A 15,795-nucleotide genomic window follows, 5' to 3' on the forward strand; every position below is an offset into this window, starting at 1 on the left:
ATTTTATTTTTAATCGACCTGTTTAGGGCCTTGTGGAAGGTGTCATTGCTACTACTGCTTACGTTACGGTTGCATTGGCCGAATCGCAATCAGTCTGTCCCAACTTATCTGAGGAGCTGCGGGAAGCACGAAGCATTGCGTTGCAATATATTGAGGGGCAGCTCACTCTGGTGGCGAACAACCCTTACGTGTTAGCCGTGACTACATACGCTCTCGCCTACAGTGGCAACCAACGAAATTCAGCCCTCCAATGGAATCAAAGGTTAATAAATATGTGATGCGTCAATCAAGACAAAAACTTGTTACTTGGATTGAACACCACCAAGCAAATGTTTGGGCGTAGCAACAACCAGGGCCGTGGATTCGGTCTAAAACAGGGTTTCTCAAAATCCGCCGGGTACGCTAGAAAAAAATCAGTTGTACACGAGAAAGTTATTTTTACTTGCATTATTTTTACCGTTTAAATGACGAGCGAGAAAAACGTTTTAAGCTTATAGGCCTATAGTGAAGCGTGTAAGCTAAACGATCCCTTAAGACTTACTGCATCGCGGTCCGATCTTATACCAAATGACGTCATTACTATGTTCCAACAAGCACATTAGATTAAATTAAAACGTTTTAATGTAATTTTTCAGCGTTACAAAACTTTAGGTAACTCCAGTTGAACCTATTATTTTTTGATAAATTTGACTACAAAAAATTACCAGTGGCTGTAATGAATTACGCCATACATACAAATTAATCGAAGAGGTATACGCAGCTAAAAAAAGTTTGAAAACCTCATAGTCTAAAGCTTTCCGAGTCCGACTCCACTGAACCCCAAGCCGGCTCCCACTTCTCAGAGTAGTATCATTTATTAGGCATACATTATTTTTACAAATAATAAAAATACAGTAGTACTATAGGGTTGTTTTTTAACTATATGGTTGTTTCTTAATTTCCTGTACTTGCGTCGATAACAAGAAAGAGCGACCGTTCGCACGACATAGATATCGTGGGAAACGAACTGTAAGCTACACTTTCTAATTTTACCTTTTTGAAGGAAAATCCTTTTAAGATCGACTAATTTCGGTTAGATGCCCGAAGGCTTTAGGTTTAACTTGTTATCCGAGATTGTTGGTATATTTTTTATTGCTGTTTACAGATTAATGAATCAAGCAATCAGAGACGACAATTACATATCGTGGTCAAGCACTCAAGGAAGAGCTGGGATGGTAGAAACCGCTGCATATGCTTTATTGGCTCAAATTAAGCTGGCTGATGACCCAGGTCAATAAAATTACATTGTATTCATTTTTATATTTTCCTGTACACTAATTTATTTATTTCAGTGACGGAAGAGCATCTACAACGCACGCGAAAAATTGCCCTCTGGTTGATCACGCAACGAAACAGCCACGGAGGGTTTGTTTCCACTCAGGACACAGTAATGGGTTTGCAGGCCACAGCCAGCTACATGACCTGGATGTCTACAATTGTACGTGTAATATTATATTTGATGTTAGGTCAGTAAGTAAACTTGAACAAAGTATAAACCTTAAAGTAATTGCAAAAGAAGGTTTTTGTTGTTCAGAAAAGGTCAAAAAAGGTGCCTGAAACACCACGCAAAAAATCTCCGGAAAAATAGCGTGTCTAAGACGTCAAAATTATGTCATTCATATTTAATAATACTTTAAAAAAATTAAAAACGCTTTAAACGCTCTGGATTGGCCACTTTAAAAAAAAAGACTGTTGGAACAATCTTAAAAGGTTGAAAACCCCTGCTTTAGATATTGTTGATTTGTAAGTCTTGTGTGTTCCCGTTCCACATTGATGCGAACGGCCGAAGTTGCATTGATTTACTAATACTAAACATGTTTTGCAGAAAATCAGAAATAGCATTTTGCAAATAGCCCGAGTCCAGATGGCTAAATGGCGCTAGCCTGTGGTGAACGATAAAGATGTAAAAATACTTTTAGATGGCGATTGAATTTTTTAAGAAAAATATTTTGCCTTTTACTTTGTTTAAGTTGAAAAAAAAAACAAGTTATGTTAAGTACGGCGACTTTATGTTGGAAACATTTTCTCAAAACAAACAAACGAAAATTGTTGTTTTTGCATTGACAAACTTCGGAACACAATACACGGGTAATTTCAATAAAAATTTAAAAGCCATAATATTTGATAAAAGCGACATTTTCGCAATTTACAGACGTTTTCAGCAATTCTTTTTACGTTTTATCGCTTTCATCTTCACTTGATTTTTACACTGATGATGGCATGAGTTATTGCTGAAACGTCTGTAAATTGCGAAATGTCGCTTTTATCAAATATTATGGCTTTTATATTTTTATTGCATTGACAAAGTTCGCAAATTATGCAATTTTATGGGGGTCATGACTCAGTGCAACTCATCCTCTGAAACCAACTTCCTGTGATTGCAATTTTTCGATTTTCTGTACACAAACACCATACCTTTCAAATCGAAGCATCAATTAATTATATCAATGTTTCCTGATTTTTAACTACCTTAATCTCAATTATAAGCCAGGGTTTTAAGATTAACAGCGTACATACAGTGCTTATTATTGTTATTGTCTTAGTATTAGGACTTTAACATAAAAGTCATTTCGAAAAAACTTAGGCTACGTCCCAGTCAAGTAATTCGCAAAATAAATTAGGTTTGTGTCAAGTGTAAACCCAAGTCTTTCTTTCCCAAGTCAAGTCCCAGTACAAGTTATTGCTACAGCAAGTCAGTTCCTTCTTATAAGCATCAAGTTTTAAAAACAACAACGACTAGCAAAATAAAGCACATAGCAAACTGTTTAAAACGAATATATACCCAATCTTACCAAAATTATATTCAATGGAAGCGTTATTTTAAGTCATTGACCAAATTGACATAACTAATTAAAGTCAAGTAATATATACAACAGACTTAACTCAAGCAAACTGCTCATTCCATTGTGTACTATATTAAATGTAGAACGTCGTACCTCCATCAACAAACCTTAGCGTCCTTATACGAACCAGACGAGGGACGCCCTGGTTTGGCAGCGGAAAAAAACTTGTGCTAACAAACGAGCATAAGCATTTACGAAAAGATATACCAGTTCCCGAAGAAATTATTGGAACAAATCTTTCAGTCAGCGTAACTGGTTAGTGTTCACGTCAGCACACGACTAAAACCTAGGCCTATACTTGGATATTTTCAGATGGTTACTCCTGCATGCGAACATTGGCAGCTTGTGGTGTTATCGGTTTGGTTAATTGGTTGAATTTGTCATAAATGTAAACCATTAGATTTTCTTAAGAAAAAATCGTTTATTCGGTATAGTAATTTAATTTCTTTAAAAACAAAACCGTTGCTGGTGCAGGTCAAGGTGAAGGCACACTTTCCTACAGATGTACGTGGCGTGAAACGGTAAACACAACGAATTGTGTGTTTGAAGTTGATGCTAAATTAGAAAACAGCGTAGTCAAGGTCAGTAGAAATCAACAATGCCATTTTTAGATTAATTTTTCATATCATTATTTTAAACATCGTGTTTAAAAACTGGTATGTTTGACATTGTTCAGGTTACCGTAATGAAACCTAGAGGACCACCATTAAACATGTCGATCATCGAGGTTGGTTTATTATCTGGTTTCAAACCGGTTAAGCAATCTATAGACAACTTGGACAGAGACAAGGTTGTTGATGGAAAAGGTAAAACAGTCTAGCCAGCCCATATCCCTATACGATCGCCATTAGTTGTAATATTAAAGTATGATTCCCTGGTGTCTGTAATGTTTAAAGCCTCGGCACGGTGATTTTGGCAGGATTTTACACAATGCTAAAATTTGCTTACGCGTAACCGGACAAGCATTGTTGCTCGGGCAGTATAGCATCAAAATAATAATTCTGCGCCCCGCACATATCATTTTCATTGTACCCTCATTGTAAAAAAATGTTTAGATTGCATACCCTCATTGTAAAAAAATGTTTAGAAGGAATTGGTCGCAAGATTCTAACAGAAAGAAATTTAAAGAAAAAATTACCAACACCGCATGTTCGCTTGTAGTTACGCTCCTACAGCCTTGCAACAGTAAAATTCCGATATGTTGCCGCGTACCTCTTGGAAATCTTAAAGACGAAATAAATACAATATACCAACATACATGTTTTTTTGTTTTTTTCATGAATCTGACTTATTGTTATATTCTTGCGTTTGATTTATTTCTATTTTTTATGAATCTGACGATACCTTTGTTGGCGATATATATATATATATATATCTTTTAAGATCTGGTAATTGTGTCAGATCTGAATTGCTAACTTTGCTAGAGTATTTTGCTGTTATCTATATGCTATTTAATATTGTAAATGAATAAAATATTATAATTTAATTTAATAATATAAACGATCTTTGCTTTACAGTCGATCGCTACGAAATCACCAACAACACGGTGATCTTCTACTTATCCCAGATTTCCTCAGATGTGGCCCAATTGTATTTTAAGGTGATACGGGAAACGATAGTAAAAAATCCACAGCCAGCCGCTGTCAAAGTATACGACTACTACAACCCTGATGTAAGAATATTTAAAAAATAATCGTGTATTTGGGTATATTTTGAGGTTCAATTTAATATCTATGTATTAAAAGCCTAGACATGTTCGAAGTTTTAAAATTGAGTTTGCGTAGCTTTTACTATAAAATTTGATTTAGCCTGGTCGTATTTACCCTGACAGTCTTACATAAAACTCTTTGCCACATTATGAGAAATACTGTAAAAAATGTTTTAAAAATCGTCTGATGTTAAGAAAAAGAGAGGTTATTTTACTAATGAAATTTATTCGATAGTATATATTGCAAAATTAGAAGAAAAAACGCAAAATGTTTGTTTTTACTTAATAATGAGCCGCGGTCCGGATTAAATTGCTTGGCCGTGTTTTGTTCAAGGTCTGCTAAACAACATTACTTTAATCTTTTTATAGGTAACCTGTACCAAATTCTACGCTCTAAAAGGCAGCGGAAACTTAGAACTAAGCTGCAACGATAAACAAAACATGTGTAAATGCGTAGAAGACGGTTGTGTAAAATGCAGGTGAGTCAAAAGTGTTGCAAAGTTTGATTTACCGGAAAAACTCGCGAGGGGTTTGCTCAGTTGTGAATTAACAAGACAGATTAACAAGGGTGTAAAAGCCAATTGAAAAAGTGCCAGCAACCACAGAAAAATGCCAGGAACAAAGAGTTTCTCGAGGATATATCATGTCTAAGACGTCATAATGACGTCACATATTCGTTATAGGCTAAAAAACGAATTGATAAAGTTATTAAAACGTTATTAAAAATATATATAAAAATACGATATGACGTCAATTTTGCAATTTAACTCATGGGCACTTACGACGAACTTAAAGCCCACCAACTCAAAATATTAATCTCGTAATTAATAGTAGGCTACAATGCGTAACGTCTCTATGACGTAAATTATGTAAATTAAATCATAAACAAAGTAATATCACCTTTCAGACTTGTTATTATAGACTAAAAAGTCATACAGACCTGAAATAAGTTTCCTAAGAAAGAAAAATTTGTTCGGACACAAAAGTCAGTTAAGTGAAATAAGTTCTACTAACGACTGACGTAAAGATATCACAAAGGTAAGGTTTGAGGATGAAATGTACAAATAAGAAACAAATGAAATTTAGACATAAAGACCACGCGCGAACTTTATGTCTCACATGTTATACAGTTAAATTAAGGAAGCATGAAGACTTGTTAGAGATGACATAGAACTCGTGTTTTAAGACATTCAGCTATGATCCCACAACTGTTTTGCCACACGCCAAGTAAAGGATTCGGGCAATCTGGCATATTTACTTTGTTTTTAATATTTTCTACGGCTTAAAATAATGGTTACTATCAGTTTTTTGTATACTACTTTTGGAATAAGTTTACCTCAGGATATATAGTTTGACCAATAACTTTGGTATGTGTTTTTGATGGACTTAATGAAATAACTTTTTGATTTAATTGTTACTTATAAGAAATTTTACGTTTTGAGAAAAAAAAACTTGATCATATTGTACATATCCGCCTATATAGTTTTTGATGAGTTGCAGGTGTTGTTTACAATAACATGAAAACACTGGATGGTGACGAAACGCGCCTAAAATTGGAACTATTTTCACAGGAACACTAAGACGCCGGATAAATATCGAAAGCGTTGCTTGAAGTATACTAAATCACCATAGAAAAGCTTGTTAGAAAAAACAAAACGCCAATTAACAATCACTCATTAGTCAAAAAGTTACGTCAGAATGTGACGTTACAAAGATACATCTTAACGACGACAAAAAGAATAAACCTTAAGAACACCACACAGTTCGTTTATTTCGTTATAATTTAAGGTTGGAGAGGTGTTACTTTCAATACAAACATTTTTCTGTAAAGATGTTATCGAACTGCGCAAAACGAAAAACTCCTTTACAACGTTTAATTGCCAAGCCTTTATTCTCGATAATGCGATTAAAATAGGCTTAAGCACATTAGGAACATAACACAGATTCATGCGGAGCGCAAAAAACTTTTGCTTTTACATGGAAGGCAAAAAATTGAGTTTGGCAGGCCCCCCTCCCTGGATCCGCTCGGTTCCATGTATAACATTAGTCCTATCAATCAACTTCTTGAGGACCACTTAAAAATCTTTCACGGAACGGAACACCGGTTGAAAATCACTTATCTATATAGGAAAGTGTTACCATCTGCTAAGACCAAAAAACGCTACTGATGACCAGGGGCAGATCCAGGATTTGTGTGGTGGGTATCCAAAACTTGAGGAATAATGTCTTAAAATAAAAAAAAATTGTTTCTCTATGAAAAGTAAACCTCAAATGCAGTCTACGCGAAAAAAGCGTTTATTTGGGTAAAATTGACAAAACTTTTTAATTAAGAGGAGTCGCGATGCCTTAGTTTATGGTCAGCAAACTTTTTTCATATAGGATGAGATAATTGTAAGTCCTGACCATCGGGGCAGGTTAACTGTTAGGATTTACGATCGCGGGCCGAGTATCACATTTTTTGTTTTTCGCTTTATTATCGTTGAACGAAGGAATAAAAAAAAACGAAAAAAAAGAAATAAAAACTGTAGTGAGCCTTAATAAATTGTTTTACAGTTTAAAATTTTATCAAACATTGTTTTTAAATTGCATTTGACAATATTTCAACTGTCATACCTTATCTTCATTATAAAAATATGCCTGAGTTGATTTTTTTACTTTAAAAGGGTCTGGGCAATGGGCAGTAACTGCTGATTTTTCGATAGCCTTTAGGTTGATTTTACAATCACACTAACAACAATCAGCGTAGTTCTTACCATTTTCGACTTAGTTTTGACAAAATCATTTTAATATAAATCACAAAAAACGTACTTACGCTTATTTATTCTCTCAATAATGTTTTGTCTGCATATTCCAAAATGTACAATGTCAGTGCTCATGTCAAACTGTAAGTCTACTTGATTGCTAAGAGCAACATACCCCACTATTGGCTACAATGTACTTTTTTGATAAAAACAATCACAATCCATTGATATTAAGTAATATAATGCATTGCTGTCAGAACTGGTGAAATAACTGGCAATATAAATGGATAAATGTTTTTTGCTCCTCCGTCAAAGTCAAAGAATTAAAAAAGAACAATGCTAAGAAAATAGAAACTAAGCACACAACTCAAAAATAAGCACGTTTCGTAAAAATAGGCACATTGGTATTTTCTAAGACACTGCACTCAGAAATAAGCACGGTATGGTAGCCTAATCCTGTCTATAGGACTTCGTAATTTGTTAGGCGCTTAGAAATATTCAAAAGTTTATAATTGATTTCACCACTATGTTCCGTTAGGAACAAAACGTTTAAATAAAACCTACGTTATCCAAATCATTTGATGTAAAATAACAAAATATTTTCATGTCTTAGAAAGGGGTGCGGTATCTACCTTAAGGCAAACTAAATCTACCATAGGTTAACAATTGGATTTCACTTTTCACCGATTTAGGCATCAAGCTAAAATGAAAAATTTTAATTTTAGTATAAATTTAATAAAGATTAAACTAAGTACAGAACTTAGTAAACCGAAAATCAGTTTGTTTGTATGTAATAAAAAGATAAATATATTTCGCTATAAAGCATCTTCAGTATCTAAAAACATAACACAACATAAGTCAAGTATACGCTATAAAAACCTAAACCAACTGTTCTAGGCAAGTGGTGCACTACGCAAGCCGCAACTGCAACTAAATGACGATGCAATCAGTAAAGTGATGTAAACTGATAAGACAGATAAATGCGCGCCATGAGGTGGAAAAAAAAAGTATAAATTTAATTAATATATTTACGTTTCAGGAGGTTTGCCAAACTTGCCAATGAAACGGCAACGATCCATTACACGACATCAAAAAGAAAGAAAGGAGAAAAAAGTAAAAAAAAGGAGAAAAAAAAATCACTTAACACTTGTAATCTTATCGATAAGACAGAGTGTTTCCAAAGCGAAACGACTGCTTGCTCAAAGTAAGAACTGGTATACCATAAGCAATCATATTTTACTTTAGTGCTACCTTGTGTGGATTTATAACTATAAAATTTGTCTTCATTAAAACAAGTTGGTCTATTTAGTAGTCACTACAATAAACTGTCTATAATTATGTCTACACAAGTGGTTCTCAAAGTGTTTTTTCGTATTCCCCCCTAAAAGTTTTTAACAATGTTAATTCCTCCCCGAAAAATCCCGAAAAGGAATATTGCCAAAACTTCACAGTACCTATATCGATAAGATGTGCAAGGTGCGTTTTTACGATTTATCTCAGAGATAACACTGCATTACAAAAGTAAGGTATAATTAAAAAACAATACAAAAATGGGGGGCAATCAGGAGCAAGTGCCCCCCCCCCCCCGTGCGGGCGCCCATGCCCGTTATTATGTTGTTAATATACCAACATATTAACAACATATCGTTAAAAACCAAATTTCATGAATTTTTACATTTTTCAACACCTTTTGAAGTGTGTATATAATATATATGTACACGATGATTTCACAGGGTGGACTATCTTTACTACGTTAAAATTACCCAAGTAAGAATGAATGAACCGCCAAATTTCGTGGAGTTCAATGCGACCATTTTACTCTCACCGAGAAAAGGTATATGTGGTATATCTTTCTAATGCTGCTATGGCCTTATTTTTACTAAAAATATTCTTTTTACTACACTACTTTTTTAAAAGATTAACAATCTTTTGTAGCTTTATGTGTTTTTCCAGACATTTATTAAATTAACGGTGTAGAATTTCTTTCTAAATAACAAAAAATATATTATCTAAAATAAACATGATAAACTGTGTTGTTTTCCATGAAACTATATATGAAACAAAATGTGATTTTTTGTTACATTTACCGTCTTGCAGAAAAAAAAGTTAAAAGGAGAGGCATAATGAAAAATCAAAACCCTACTTTGTTTATATTCTAGTACCGGGCCTATCAAACTTAGGGTCCTTTTGAGGTCGGGAAACATTATGCGTTGCTATTCAATTTTCGCAATATTTTTTATACGTGCGTTATTAACCGTTTTCTAGGCCAGTTTCTTTATCGTTAAGTTGCTACTTCCTCGAACTAGAATACTTGATATTACTCTGTAGTATGATTTATTGGTATTGTTAAAGTGGTAAAGTTATTAACCATTCTGGTACATTCTTCTCTTTTTATTACAAGTAATTTTGTTACACAAATCATATTACACAAATCATTTTTCTGTAATTTTGCTCTTATCTGTATTCTGTAAGAAAAATGCGAAGGTCCTGAGTAATGATTCTATGCAACAATGACCAACACACCTTCGTTGAATGGACTCTTACGGGCTCTGGCCAACTCACTCGTAACGCTTTCACATTTGTCTGTACGCTTTCACATGGTGGCAGATCTTGACCTCAAATTTCTCCACTAAATGGATTCTATAATTTGTTAGAGAAATCCACTTAGTGGAGAAATTTTTTTTTTGATTTTCATAGGTTTAAAAGTTGCAGTAGAACGATCGTTTGTTGATTCAGGACGAGAAAGGTGCCAGAGGACTTCAAAAAATCCCCGCAAAAATATGATGTCCAAGGCGCCATAAATTTTGTTATGGGCTACTAAATCAAAATGTTGATCACCACTCAAACTTGACTCAAACTAAAAAATTAACTAAGGGCAGGGGAGGATCTGGGGGTGTAGGTGAACTATAGTTTATCTTGCCATTAGCTAACTTGCGCCTTGTGAACTTAGTCCTCTAAAATAATCTTGATCATTTTTTGAGTAATTCAAGAATATTGATCGTTTGCTTAACGCGTTACGTCCTCTTTTTAGATTGAACATGGCCAATTTAAAGAAAAATAAGCGCCAATTGTTTTTTCACGTTGCAACGTAACTTTTTGACGTCATCTCTTGAAATTTCCATCAAGGCGTCATTAATAAAACGTGGAATATACAACATATATCAAGACGGGGTTGCGTCGTTATATATTTTGTCAGGGGGTATTTTTCAGGGCCTTATTTTCAGCCCATATAGTTCAAAATTTAGCGTAATAACTTAGGAGTAGCCACATATGTTAGTTGGCCTGACGGCAAAAGCATATTTGTAACTTACTAATATAGAAGAGATGACTTCATTAAAACGTCACAGTTTAAACTGTATGTTAAAATAAAGTAAATAAAATCATGACTTGCCGCTGCTTATTTATAATGTTATAAGTAAATATTACGGCAACATCATAACATATTTTTGTACGTCAGGCCAGGTAGATTGTCGCCTCGTCTGTAACGTTTCTTTTTGGACAACAACACTTGCATTGACCACGCATACAAAAGTGTACAGCGTCCCATATTCTACACGTATACTTTTTACCGTAAAGGTATTTAGGTGGCACTATATTTAAAGAAATTGTATTGCTAATTAGAGTTAGACAAATAGGGACATTTACATTTTTTTTCAGTTGTGCGCTTCGTTATGCAGTTACGTCACAACCGTAAAAAAGGTTTAGTGTCGATACTCGTTAGTCTGCTTTCGAGCGTTTCTTTGAAAAGTGTTTGCAGATATCTACAATGTAACAAAGTACCTGTTTTGTCGAAACCTAAAATTTCTTTACGAACAATAAATCTCAAGTTAGGTTATCAAGTCTAATAAATAGATCGTGAAGCTGTATTCCGAATCAACTTATTCCGAGAAGTTTAATAAAAAATAATAATATCATTATTATTATTATTGTGATTTAAAAGGAATTTAATTACCTATAAAATTAACTTAAACTCTTTTGAGTCTAATTACAGACAGTTTAAGTACCACCGTCCTAATTTATTATGTAAAAAATCAAGCCTTTATTAGACCAAAACGTGTTAGTTACGTCAAACTTACTACAGCTTTGGCCGCCAAATCAATAAAATCTGAAAATCTTGACGTAAAAACGCCTTTGGAGAAGATTTTTGCGTGAGCCTTTAATTATAATAGGTACAGAGTTATGTATTGAAAGACAGGACTATATTGGTTTTGGGCTGGCTGGATTTTTTCCCCGTTAACAAGTGAGGATTTTGTTTGCTTAATATGAGTTTTTACAAAACTATATTTATCTACAGAAATAAGCAAATTTAAAAATAAAAATTAGTAAATTAAATATGCTTAAACTATGTTTTGTCAGAGCAACGCCACTACTCTATCTAGCATTACATAAAAAGTAACAATATATCAAATATTTTAAATATACCTTTCAGCTCTGAATGATCAGAACCTTCAGGAAAACAGACCTGTGAGAACTTTCCGAATGAAACACGACTGTTTTACTAAATGTAAGAAAGATCTATTGACCAAAACCGTAAGTTATAGTTTTTTTTTATATCTGTGTTTAGACAAATGTAAGTTATTTTAAGCGAATCGCTGGAAGACAGAAACTTACTTTTATGTGTCGCCAGACAAGGTCAATATCGGATAAATCTATAGATCGATTTTAATTAATGATCAAATATTGATTCGTCTATTTTGAGTTCCGAAGTGAATGCGAATTATATGCGTTACCAAAACTTTTCAAAAGTAGTATCTTAAAGAAGGCAAAAACTAATCAGAAGTATACTGGGTATAAACGTTAAGAGATTCCTCAAAGGTGTTAAGAAAGTATCCTGCTTTAACTGATTTTTTACTCGCGTAAGACGTTAGGTAAGTTCAATAAAAATGCCATGGAAAACGTATCTCTTACAGTAAATATATTAAAAAATCAGACAAAAAGAAAACATTCCTATTCCTAATTAGATTGTTGGCACAAATCTCGCAAAAATTTATACGACTAAAATCATTGTATATAGAATATTACTTTACAACCTTTTTAGCTTCGAGGGCCGCCTTACTCGTCTTCCTTCTACCAAAGGCCGATAGCAAGCTATGAATGCTATATTACATTTCATAAAACATAAACACGATTTAATTGTTTGAAACAAAATACAATTTCGCGCTTAAATCTTGTTTGACTGTTAGTAGGCCTATGTTTCAACACTTTTTATGGAATTAAATTAACCCAATGCGCACGATAGTACAAACAAACGTATATTTATTCAAATATATTTTAATTTTATTCAAATCTATATATAGCAAACGTTTATTTATATTTTTAAATAATATATTTTTTTCTCACAAATTTAAGTTTTAATGTAACTTTACAACAGAAAGAAAACTGAATACTGTTGGCACGAAACACGAAAAACGTTGGCAATTGCTTTGAGGGTATCACATTAATGTATAAATGTATTTTTATTTTTAAATAGGACAGTTTAATTGTGGTCGATCAAGAATTGATCATCTTTGGCAAGTCTCCCGAAATTTGGCCGGGTGAAGGAGGCAGCGAAGAGTAAGTTGTCTCTAGTGCAGTGATTCTTATCTCGGAGGCGCACCCCACTAGGAGGGGCGCCATCCCTACTACATTTTTTTTTACTTTTCGCATAGTGATTTTAATGGTCCTATCCTGTCCGCTAGCTGTTAAGTTTGCTTTTATATTTAGTATACAAAATATGCGCATGTGAGTTTAGTTACTGAAGAAAATAATTATTAATTTAAGATTTGCGAGTGTTTTAATTACTTATTTTCGTCATTTTTTGAGGTTTGGGCTGCTTTGGATTTATGATTGCTACTTTTTGAACAATTTGGTCTATGAAATAAGCTATTGCTGCCAGGCATAATATATCACGGAGTGTTGCTCTTCCAGCAGTATATATAATAGATCGACGTTTCGACGTGCTATACAGAACATCTTCATCAGGATACTGACGTATCGTGCAAAACAGATTCCTTATAAATCGACAATGCCTATTTGTGCGTTTAAAAACTCGCCCCAACGCTCATTGGTGTAAGAGCGCGCGATAGCTTATCAGCATTAGAACGTCAGTTTTTACGTTCATCGTGCTGGCGCGTGAATGGATATTCCACGACTCAAGAAAACCTCGCTTGTGGTAATCGGTTTCCTTCGTTAAGACTTGAGCAGCAGAAAAGTTAATACTGTGCTTGTTGGTTGTTGCATGGCTTTCCAACGCTGATTTCAGCATCCTTCTTGCCCACAATTTGGTCTATGTTGAAACACAACAATCGGCTTGATATCGTCACGCTCATAACCAAATTGCCTAAGTCAGCTTGGTCCAACTGCAGGCCCGCGGGCCAAAGTTGGCCCGCGGGTTCAGCTTTTTTGGCCCGCGAACTGCTGGTCAGCTTTGGTTCAAACTGGCACAATCACTTCAATTTTTGTTTTTTTAATTTTTTGTTGTCGAAATTATTTCATAACTACCGTAACTGAACAAAGGTATACATTTCATAAAGTTAGTATATATGCCATAGAGCAGGGGTTCTTAAACTGGGGTCCATGGACCCCTTAGGGCTCCGTGAACTAATTTTAGGGGGTCCGTGAAAGCCTAATTGAAATATTACTTATTGTTTAAGAAGTAATCAATTTATCAAAGAAAATAGTTTATTTAAAAATAAAACAGTTCTGCACTAAATGTATTTAGACTCCATTTTACTTTCCAATTTTTGAACCGAAATCAGCAAATTTATGAGGTCTATTTGTACTGTGACCTAAATTTATGACGTCGTTTTTGAAACCGTTTTGCCTAAAGTGGTCCACGCGAGGCAAAAATAAAATTGAGGGGTCCGCGTTAGAAAAAGTTTAAGAAACCCTGCCATAGAGGCTATGTATAATTTTCCAGCTATAAGCCTAAGAATCGCAATTTAAAAAGATTGGCCCGCAAGATAAAATAAACCTTGTTTTTGGCCCGCAATGAAAAGAAGTTGGCCAACCCTGGCCTAAGTCATTTTTTTATGATTTTCAGAGTTTTTGCCTAAGTCACTCCTTGTTACCATCTCGATCCATAGAAAAAGTGCCTAAGTCATTTTTTTGCACAAGCGCATGGAAAATGACCTAAAAATGACCTGAGCACTTTTTCTATGGACGGGGATGGTAACAAGGAGTGACTGAAGCAAAAACTTTGAAAATGTGTAAAATAAGACTTATTTGGTTATGAGCGTGACGATATGGTGGAGACCTATGCTGTGCACTTTTCCCCAAAATGTATATTTGACAACTTTTAACAATAATAATGCTGTTTTTGAAAAAAACGCTCCGCAAGGAAACGTTTTGGCAACCTATAATCAAGTCGCCTTCTTCAGGGCGAAGAACGTCGAACACTCGCAGTACAACGTATGACAAAACACAAGTAAAATAATGCAAATAAAAACGCGATCAACAACAACGATAAAAACAGTTTGCGATAACGAAAGCTTCAGTATATAAGGTAGCGTAACAAAACCATCTTTCAAAATGACATGATTAAAAGAAACTGTTGGTCGGCTAGAAATTCAGGAGGTTTTTGAAAACAGGCTAGTGATTTAAAATGATTTTGACGTTTGTGCGAAGGTAAATGTGTTTCAAGCATATTAATTATATTGTGAGTATCACCTTTTCAAACAAAATAAACGCAGTGCATACTTGTTTCGCTTCGCGTGAAATTTGTGAATTAGTCTGATTTTCATTTTTTTAGGATCCTCTACTATTTGGATGATGCCGCACATATTGAGCCACATTTGCCCAGGAAGGTCTGTAAAAGAGTAAATAGATGGTTCAACCGGAAAGACATCGACTGCAGTATACCACACAAAATATTTCAACGAAAGTGCGAGAAACTGCGTGTGTGCAATTACCAAAATGCTCTAGAGGCGTCTGTTAATATAGGCTGTGGCTAAATTGTGTATACACATCACTCATTCACCGGTATGTTAAATACTATAATATGTAAATAAACTATGTCAATATAAAATTTGGTATCCAATGAAATTAAGTAGTTTTTGAAGACAAATGGTGCTTTTTACTTACACTGAACTGAGTCCTTATTATTACAATTTCTATATATTAAATAACGTCATATATATGCTTATTAACCATATTGAATGTAAATACAAACGAAAAATATACACTTTTTCTGGTTTCGTATTTTTCACTGCTTTTTCGTGAATAGACAGAAAGAGTCATATAACCAAAATGCAAAACAGTTATTTAAACTTATTTAGCATTTTTAAGACGAAGATGTATCCAACTACAACTAGTAGTTCGTTTGTTACACTTAGTGGTCAGTTTTTTGTCAAAAAACAAGGCACACGAATTGTGCGGTAATATTGATACATTTGCAGATGAACAGCTTGAGCAATTGACTGTGCGACCAAAATGTATACTAAAGAATGCATGTGCAAGCTAATTGTCATACATATTTGACGTATTT

General features: G+C 34.2%; 1 protein-coding gene across 1 annotated transcript in view; it reads left to right on the top strand.

The window, feature by feature from the left end:
• LOC146160426 (A.superbus venom factor 1-like) overlaps positions 1 to 15,495 on the top strand; it is a 58,243-nt gene extending 42,748 nt beyond the window's left edge. The window contains exons 29-41 of the mRNA XM_083383466.1: positions 27 to 262; positions 1,145 to 1,269; positions 1,332 to 1,477; positions 2,966 to 3,137; positions 3,357 to 3,463; positions 3,559 to 3,688; positions 4,400 to 4,554; positions 4,960 to 5,069; positions 8,371 to 8,535; positions 9,065 to 9,165; positions 11,761 to 11,861; positions 12,802 to 12,884; positions 15,061 to 15,495. Coding sequence (XP_083239592.1) covers positions 27 to 262; positions 1,145 to 1,269; positions 1,332 to 1,477; positions 2,966 to 3,137; positions 3,357 to 3,463; positions 3,559 to 3,688; positions 4,400 to 4,554; positions 4,960 to 5,069; positions 8,371 to 8,535; positions 9,065 to 9,165; positions 11,761 to 11,861; positions 12,802 to 12,884; positions 15,061 to 15,262 — 1,833 coding nt within the window. The 3' untranslated portion in view covers positions 15,263 to 15,495. The remainder of the gene's footprint in view (positions 1 to 26; positions 263 to 1,144; positions 1,270 to 1,331; positions 1,478 to 2,965; positions 3,138 to 3,356; positions 3,464 to 3,558; positions 3,689 to 4,399; positions 4,555 to 4,959; positions 5,070 to 8,370; positions 8,536 to 9,064; positions 9,166 to 11,760; positions 11,862 to 12,801; positions 12,885 to 15,060) is intronic.
• Positions 15,496 to 15,795: the final 300 nt, after the last annotated feature.

Source organism: Ascidiella aspersa, chromosome 3 (assembly GCF_963924565.1).
Source record: "Ascidiella aspersa chromosome 3, kaAscAspe10.2, whole genome shotgun sequence".
Classification (NCBI taxonomy): Eukaryota; Metazoa; Chordata; class Ascidiacea; order Phlebobranchia; family Ascidiidae; genus Ascidiella; species Ascidiella aspersa.